General features: G+C 41.8%; 2 protein-coding genes across 2 annotated transcripts; one reads left to right on the forward strand and one right to left on the reverse strand.

The window, feature by feature from the left end:
• Nucleotides 1-341: 341 nt before the first annotated feature.
• Nucleotides 342-1,602, reverse strand: LOC111956146 (large ribosomal subunit protein bL36m). Its single transcript, XM_023976591.2, has 2 exons — nt 1,263-1,602; nt 342-824 (listed from the first exon to the last, which is right to left on the reverse strand). Exon 2 carries the CDS (start codon nt 804-806, stop codon nt 429-431), a length of 378 nt encoding a protein of 125 aa, XP_023832359.1. The 5' UTR covers nt 807-824; nt 1,263-1,602; the 3' UTR covers nt 342-428.
• Nucleotides 1,597-5,060, forward strand: ndufs6 (NADH:ubiquinone oxidoreductase subunit S6). Its single transcript, XM_023976590.2, has 4 exons — nt 1,597-1,806; nt 3,994-4,047; nt 4,242-4,364; nt 4,927-5,060. Exons 1-4 carry the CDS (start codon nt 1,663-1,665, stop codon nt 4,993-4,995), a joined length of 390 nt encoding a protein of 129 aa, XP_023832358.1. The 5' UTR covers nt 1,597-1,662; the 3' UTR covers nt 4,996-5,060.
• Nucleotides 5,061-9,408: the final 4,348 nt, after the last annotated feature.

Below are 9,408 nucleotides of genomic sequence, written 5' to 3' on the forward strand. Positions count from 1 at the left end.
GGAAGCTATGGATGATGATTGGAACGTGACCAAATATTCCTGTCTTATCACACCAGAGAGGTTTAGGAGACCAAATGTGTCTTCATTGGATCAGTATCATAGTTATTTAAAACCACTCAATGATGAATAGGTGCATTAGCTGTCATAGTAGCAACATTTTCTCCATTGAGGCAACAGTGCATTTAGGCTGCCATATTTCACTTAGCCAGCTACTACTACATGTATCAGAATAGCTTCTTCTCCACTGGGTAGTTTTAAAAAGTATAAGGGACTTGTTGAGAAAGAGAGAAGACAGGGAGGTGATGGTGATAGGTGACAGACAGTGGGATAGGAAAAGGTCAATCAGTCAAAAACTTTACTGTGGCAATTCAAGTAACAAACAATTTAGAGGACCATACACACATCATGGTCACCCCCCCTGCTCCTCTTCACCCCTGTCTCTGCTTGTGTCTGGGGTGAGCCTTACAGAACACAAATAGACGACCCCGCCGTACCACAAAGAAGCAATCTTTACAGCGCCGTTTCAGAGCGCTCTTGGTTTTCATCCCTGAAGCGGGCTGGAGGCAGGCCAGGTGCTGACACTGGCCTAGGAGGGAGCCACCATCCTGGGGAGAAGATTGAGGAGAAGAGGCCAGGGGCTGGATGGGTCTACCCGGGGTCAGGAGCACTCTGGCTGGGTAGGATGTAAGGGAGGAGAGGCAGCGGGAGATGGTGGTGGCAGTGCTAGGGTAGATCCGGCTGATGGTGATCTGGGTTAGATGGCAGGTTAGGGAGCTGACGATGCGGTACAACAGGAGTGGTACCATGATGTCACCAACACCTGTCTGGAGAGAGAGAGAACATATATTTTGGTTCACTTGCTTGGAGTTGTTTTCACCTGCTTGGAGTTGTGATACCTCAGACTGTGTCCTTCCCATTCCTCCATTATCACTGATCTGACAGAACATGACAGGTGAAAGCAACAGATCAAAACCTATCCAGTCCTTTCAGCTACGAATGGTGCTGGAGGAGAGGAGGCAATCAAAATAATGCAGATAAAAAATATAATGTGCAGTGTCTATTACACTTTACTTGTCTTGGAGAATATACATTTTTGTATGCTCTAGCAGCTGATTCCAGCTAGCTTTACAACGCATGATTCATGCTGCATGCTCGATTGACAAGGCCAGCCGCGATCGTCCTTCAACTGCCCGATTAGGCAAATGCAAAGTACCATTACTTGATCAGAATAACTTTCTGAATGTAACTAAATATGCACCAACCTTTCATCTACAAGAACGGTTTAGATAGGGGAATAAACCCCTGAAATACACCGTTTAATCAAAACAGCACTGCCGAAGAAGGATTTCTCCAGCAGAGCTATCGCTTCTTCCTGACTGTGACGTAAGTCACACGAACGTTAGCAGTTTCTGTGTGGGTTCTTATTAACACACTTTCTCGCTTTCATTTCAACAGTAACGCGTTGCTGAATTGATAAACTACCACATCTTTACAATAATCCACTCCTTAATATGATAATGATGTTACTGTTGGTTGCAAACGATTCGTGAATAATATAATGAAATTCCCAGACCCAGCACTTGGACCAGGCGGGGGTATTTGGAGGGCGGAGAATCTCCCTATTCTTTGCAAAGCATCCTGGGTACAGAGTCCATTGTAAACATGGCGGCCGCTGTGCATCGGATTCTGTCCTTCAGTAGAAATGCTAAAGTGTTTGTATCACCTTTGAAGATATCGGCGCTTTCTGCACAGCGCTACAGTCTAGAAGTGTCGACCACTGGCGAGCAAGTTACCCACACTGGACAGGTAAGTTAAGGCTCTAACGTTAGGCTTGTGTGTGTTTGCTTCCCCGAAAATATGTAATTTTGCCTCTAACTAACGGCACACACTTGCACCACGACCAAACCTTTGGCATAGTGTTAACATTAGATGTTGGTGTTATCAATTAGGATTTGCACCCTTGGTCCAACTTTGAGTTAGCTGCTCACCCACAGTAGTGGGGTGGGTAGACGTTTTCACAGTCGGTAGGCATTGCCACTTCGGTCAAGACAAAGCTAGTCAGAGCAAAGGCAGATGACACTTTAGCTAACTAGTTGGAGTGTCATTGTACATAGCTAACTGTATGCTATTTTATTGATGGTTGTGATGAAACTAAACTGGGATCATGTAATGTATGTACATGTGATCAGTTATCTCGTATCTACAGTGCCGTTCCAAAGTATTCATACCCCTTGGATTTCTTCACATTTTATTTGGACAAAGTGGGATTAAAATTGATTTCCTTATTTTTTTGTCAACAAGCTACTCAAAATACTGTAATGTTTTTAAAATGAATTAAGCAATAAGGCACGGGGGGTGTGGTATAGCCATGGTATATTGGCCCTAATGGCTGTTCTTATGCGCGACTCAACGTGGTGTGCCAGGATACAGACCTTAGCCGTGGTATATTGGCCATATACCACAACCCCCTGAGGTGCCTTTTTGCTATTATAAACTGGTTATCAACGAAATTAGAGCAGTACAAATATTTTTGGGTCATACATGTGGTATACAGTCTGATATAGCACGGCTGTCAACCAATCAGCATTCAGGGCTCGAACCACCCAGTTTATAATACAAATTAGATCACTAAAATATAGTTGTTTCATAAGTATTCAGCCAATTTGTTTAGGCAAGCCTACATTAGTTCAGGAGTACAATGTGGCTTAACAAATCACATAATGGACTCACTGTGTGAAGAAATAATAATAATAATAGGGGTTGACATAATTTTTTAAATGTCTAACCCCTCTGTTCCCCATACATACATCTGTAAGGTCCCTCAGTCAAGTATTGCATTTCATTCACAGATTCAACTACAAAGACCAGGGAGCTTTTTTTGATAGCCTCATCAAGAAGGGCAGTGATTAGTAGATGGGTAACAATAACAAATCAGACATTGAATATCTATTTTAGCATGGTCAAGTTAATAATTATCCTGTGGATGATGTGTTAAACCACCCAGACACATCAAAGATACAGTCGTCCTTCTGAACTGAGCTTCAGGACAGGAATGAAACTGCTCAGAGATGTTACCATGAGGCCAGTGGCGATTTTAAAACAGCTACAGAGTTCAGTGGCTGTGAAAACTGAGGATGGATCAACATTGTAGTGACTCTACAATAATTACTTAAAAGACCAGAGTGAAAAGTAGAATGAAAATATTCCAAAACATGAATCTTGTATGCAACAAGGCAATCAAGTAATGCTGCGACAAAACTGCCAAGGAATACACTTTTTAGCCTAAATGCAAAGCCTTTGTTTGAGGCATTGGTATGCTTGACATTGGCAAATACTGGGGTATTTTTTAGGATAAAAATACATGGGATGGAGCTAAACACAGGCAAAATCCTAGAGGAAAACCTGGTTGTGTCTGCTTTCAGCAGGACAATAACCGTCAACACAAGGCCAAATCTACACTGGAGTTGCTTACCAAGGAGACAGTGCATGTTCCTGAGTGGCCAAGTTACAGTTTTGAATTAAATCTGCCTGAAAATCTATGTCAAAGAAATTGCTGTCTAGCCATGATCCCCAATGTCTTAACAGAGCTTTCAAGACTTTTGAAGAAAAAAAATAATGGGCTAATATTGCACAATCTAGGTGTGTAAAGCTCTTAGAGACTGCCAAGAAGACGCACAGCTGTAATCGCTGGCAAAGGTGTTTATAACATGTATTGACTCTGGGAGCTGAATACATTTGCAATGACTATATTTTAGTTATATAATTTATATAAATATTTTTTAAATGTTAACATTTTTCTTCCACTTTGACAGAGTATTTTGTGTAGATTGTTGGGGGAAAAAAGACAATTAAATCCTACTTTGTAACACAATAAAATGTGAAGAAATCCAAGGGGTATGAATACTTTTGCAAGGCACTGTAGATCATAATCCCAGCTATATCTGATTGTACTAGCGATGTTCCTAATCAGTGTCTGTCTGCATGGTGTTTCAGGTGTATGATGAAAATGATCCCAGGCGGGCCAGGTTCGTGGGACGACAGAAAGAGGTAAAACTACATCCGGTCTGGAAGGGCATCAATGGCAGCCATGGGGCTAAGGGGGCTGTTGATTCATACAACAACCTGTTGAAATATGGCCTAAAGCCGGGCATTGATAGATTTACAATGCATATCTTGAGCAGTCCACTGAGAGGGAATGTTTACTACAATACAGAGTGGACTACAATGCTGTGTGTTTGCAGGTGAACAAGAACTTTGCCATCAAGCTGGTGGCTGAGGAGCCGGTCAGTGGCATTGAGGCCAGAGTGGTGTCATGTGACGGGGGTGGAGGAGCACTAGGCCACCCCAAAGTCTATATCAACCTGGTAATAATTTCTTTAGTATACACTAGTTAGTCTACATGACCGTGAAGTGTACACTGGCCAGTGGTTATATATTTCTCTGTAGTGTACACTAGCTATTCTACTTGTTCCTGAGGTGTACACTAGCTAGAGTGATGTCGTGTTGAGGGTGGAGCAGCCCTGTGCCACCCAAAAGTCTACATCAACCTGGTAATGCTCATAATCTCTGACCACATTACAAGCACAAGAGTGGGCATAGCGATATTGTTTTAAATTTTTCCATCTTAAATCGAGTTCACATGACTCATGCAAGAACGGCATTGCACCAAGCAAGCCATTGTTTTTCAATGGAGGTGTGCTTTGGAGTCAGTGTCACTTCTGGGTTCAAGTAAATTGAACTTTTACCTCACGCTGCGCCTGACCTCATGGCACGCTTGGTGGCTTGCGCGAATCAAGTGAATAGGCCTTTACATCAGGTAGAGTTCCTGTTTTTCAGCTTCACGCTACACAGTCAATTGGTCTATTTGATGTGACGTTCCACTGTGCTAATGTCTGTTTGCTGTCTTCTGTCTGTGTGTTTCTCCAGGATAAAGAAACTAAAGTGGGCACATGTGGCTACTGTGGACTGCAGTTCAAACAGACCCATCATCATTGAGACTTGTTCTCAGTCAATCTCGCTCTGTTTAGTGTTATTCTGGTTAATAAATGATATCTGCTATTCTCCTGTCTCTGTATGAGTTCCTATGAGTGGGGGGTATATGCATATGGAAGCTTTGACAGTTGGTAAATGCCTAGTCTTGGCACACAGACCCAAATCAAGGTTCCCAGGAGAGACTAGTAAATGTCACAATGGTAATTGCAATGAGTTGTATTTCTGGACCCTGCAGAAAAACATCTGGGATTTTTACAATTTTACAGTTCCCCATCCCACTGCCAGAGGGCAGCATTGTCTGACTTGTCAAAAGTGTTCATGCAATAAATAATTCAGTGAAACGACAAGGTGAAAGACAGACAGGGTGTTGTGGTTACTGTAGAAGCTGTGATGTGGTTAGTTTTGACATGGGACTAAAGAGTTATTCTGTGTGTGTTTGTAGCAAAAACACAGTGGCTTATTAAATAGTTATTCTGTTCAAGTGGCACTTCCAGTGCTGGTATCTTAATTTTTCATTAGACATATCCACCAACGTAGCAAAACAAACTGCAGCTGGACCAGAACATAGCGGCACATCTTGCTCTTCATTGTAATCAGAGGGTTAATATTAGTACTATGCATGCCAGTCTCTCTTGGCTGAGTTGAGGAAATACTGACTGCTTGTTTTTCTAATGTGTTGGAAATTCCAAATTGTTTGCATAGTCAACGTACACACAAACTTTCCCCACCAGACATGCCACCAGGGGTCTTTTCATAGTCCCCAGGTCCAGAACAAATTCAAGGAAACAGTATTATACAGAGCCATAAGTGCATGGAACTCCCTTCCATCTATAGTGCAATTGAACAGCAAACCTGGTTTCAAAAAACAAATAAAGCAACACCTCACCCCATGTGACCTACTTGTGTGTCTGTACTGACATGTGTAATTGATAGATACACACTACTTTTAAATGTATGTAAATTGCGAAGTATTTTGTCTGTAATGTATTTTTCATGATGTCAGACCACAGTAAGACTAGCTGTCTCCATTGGTGTTGGCTAATGGGGATCCGAATAAATCAAATCAATCATATCAGTACATATTCACTTTTATTCCAGCATTGTTCATACATGCACAACAAGGCATGATACTCAATAGTCACATTGGATGGTGTAAATAAAATCTAAAATGTGTTTTAATTTTAGTAAACTATCAATGCGGTTAATTAATCTGTAAAATATTGCAATGGTAATCTTTGAACACCTAAGCAATAGTTAAAATGGGGGTAGACCCCATATGAAGGCCCTCTTCACAGGGACCAGGGATATCCTTAAAGAACTCCTCCTGCATTCATCCAGCCCTCCACTCCCCCTTCCCCCTCACTCCCAGGGGCGGACTGGGGCTACAATTCAGCCCTGGCAATTCAGCCACAGCAGCCCACATCACTCCTAGACTTATTGTTACAGCCTGAATTCAACATTGATTAAATATATTTTTTCTCTCATCTACACACAATGACAAAGTGAAGTCATGTTTTTTGAATTGTTAGCAATTTATTGAAAATACAGAAATATCTAATTTACATAAGTATTCACACCCCTGAGTCAATACGTGTTAGAACCACCTTTTGCAGAAATTACAGCTGTGAGTCTTTTTGGGTAAGTCTCTTAAGAGCTTTGTACACCTGAATTGTTCAATATTTGCACGTTATTCTTTTAAAAAATCTTCAAGCTTGGTTGTTGATCATTGCTAGACTGCCATTTTCAAGTCTTGCCATATATTTTCAAGCTGATTTAAGTCAAACTGTAACTAGGCCACTCAGGACATTCAATGTCGTCTTGGTTAGCAACTCCAGTGGGGCTCCCGAGTGGCGCAGCGGTCTAAGGCACTGCATCTCAGTGCTAGAGGCGTCACTACAGACCCTGGTTTGATTCCAGGCTGTATCACAACCGGCCGTGATTGGGAGTCCCATAGGGCGGCGCACAATTAGCCCAACTTGGTAGGGGTTAGGGATTGGCCGGGGTAGGCCAGACTAGACTGCCTAGTTAAATAAATATAAATAACACTAACTTTAGATTAGGCACTGCAGAAATACTTTACTAATGATTAGTAAATGGTTTATTAATGTGGGAGTAATGATTCATAAATGGTGAACACACAATTTATAAATGGTTTATTACGAACCCTTAAAATAAAGTGTTACTAATATATAGAGCCAACATATTAAGGAACTGGCAGTACATCTGTGTCTCTGGTTTCTTCATACCTCCACTGCACCCCACCTCTGAGCTGTCTCTGCTAAGCCAACCCTCCTTTCCCACAGCACTGGTATTAGAAGACCAGGGGACCACACTGCCTGTGCTGTGCCCAGCAACATCATAGGGTTAGTTGTGAATGAATAAACACATGTATTAGATAAGGAAAGACTGAATTTACTGAATAAATGCCTAATAGATGATTATTGGCTCATAATACCTTATGAAAGCCTAACTAGTTATATTGAAAATAGAAGTGCCTGACCGTCATATATCTCCCCCCTATCCTAAGGGTTAATTACTATTACGTATACACTGAGTGTACAAATCATTAGGAACACCTTCCTAATATTGAGTGTCACCCCTTTTGCCCTCTAAACAACGTCAATTTGTTGGGACATGGACTCTACAAGGTGTTGAATGCATTCCACAGGGATGCTGGCCCATGTTGACTCCAATGCTTCCCACAGTTGTGTCAAGTTGGCTGGAAGTCCTTTGGGTGGGGGACCATTCTTGATACACACGGGAAACTGTTGAGCGTGAAAAACCCAGCAGCTTTGCAGTTCTTGAGTTCTTGCCCGTTCAAAGGCACTTAAATCTTTTGTCTTGCCCATTCACCATCTGAATGGCACACATACACAATCCATGTCTCAATTGTCTCAAGGCTTAAAAATCCTTCTTTAACCTGTCTCCTGCCCTTCATCTATGCTGATAGAAGTGGATTCAACAAGTGACATCAATAAGGGATCATAGCTTTCAACTGGATTCAACGGGTCAGTCTATGTAATGGAAAGAGCAGGTGTTCCTAATGTTTTGTACACTGAAAATATCAATAAACTGACAGCAAGTCTCTCTCTCGCTCTCTCCCTCCCTCCCTCCCTATGTCCACTACACTTGACTGCTGCAGCTGAGATGTCTGTGCTGCTAAATCAAGCATCACCCAGCAACGGTAACACTTTATTTTAAGTATCCATAATAAACAATTTACAATGCATTCAAGAAGTATTCAGACCCCTTGACTTTTCTACATTTTTTAAATTTATTTATACATTTTTTACACCCTTTTTCTCCCCAATTTCGTGGTATCCAATTGTTAGTAAATACTATCTTGTCTCATCGCTACGACTCCCGTACGGGCTCGGGAGAGACGAAGGTCGAAAGCCATGCGTCCTCCGAAACACAACCCAACCAAGCCGCACTGCTTCTTATCACAGCGCGCATCCAACCCGGAAGCCAGCCGCACCAATGTGTCGGACCAGAACTTTTAGAAAATAAGTCGGTTAATTTCACACATTTAGCAGTGTCGGCCTCAAGCCCTTTTTTGGCGTTACCCTACCATGTAGGGCATCCCAGCCCCAGAATTCACTCTTCTTATCAGCTGTATGCATAAATGTTCTATGTGTTGTCTTAGGAATTCAACATTCTCTGTGTTGGTCTTGCCAACCCTCATTGTCACACCTCTGAGAAGCAAAGGTTACATCCTGTAGATCTGATATATGATTGGAGGTTAACTTTGCAGTAATACTATTGGTCAACAACTCAGGTTTTCAATCCAAACAACTCAGATGCTTATAAAAGGTTAGTTGTTCTTTCTCTTGTTTGTTCCTGACCTGCTGTGGTGAGATACTCTTTCTTTCTCTTTCCACCCCATGGGCTTTTGGGGCATGGCCTTTCAGGCTATGGTTTCTCTCTCTCTCTCTGACCATGCTCTGAATAATGCCTTGTAACGCGTGTTAATGCCTTGTAACTTAAGATTTAGGCCTTGTATGTGAATCCATTCGCTTTACAAAGTAATTAAATACACTTGTATTTAGAATCCATTCTCAGACATTTCTTCATGACCTATTAGTGTAACTCAACCATAGTCTCTTGCATATTGCTAATCATCTTTATGAATTCAGAAACAATTGTTAATAGGCTAATGGATTAGTCTTATTAGTAGTTGCATATGAGGTATTTACGATATCACTACATCTGTTTTCTGTTTTGACTGAGTGACTGACAGAGTCAGAGCGGGTCTTACTCGCTTTGATGATCCGCATTTGACTTTGAATGCGAATTTGCGCCACCTCAGCTCAGCCGGCCTATCTTGGTAGGGGAGCCGGCCGTTGCCCACTGGTCAGCCAAATGCTCAATATAGATGATTATGGCAACAGAGAAATAGCACAAAAGTAATTTTAA

The sequence above is a fragment of the Salvelinus sp. IW2-2015 genome, linkage group LG31, assembly GCF_002910315.2.
Source record: "Salvelinus sp. IW2-2015 linkage group LG31, ASM291031v2, whole genome shotgun sequence".
NCBI lineage: Eukaryota > Metazoa > Chordata > Actinopteri > Salmoniformes > Salmonidae > Salvelinus > Salvelinus sp. IW2-2015.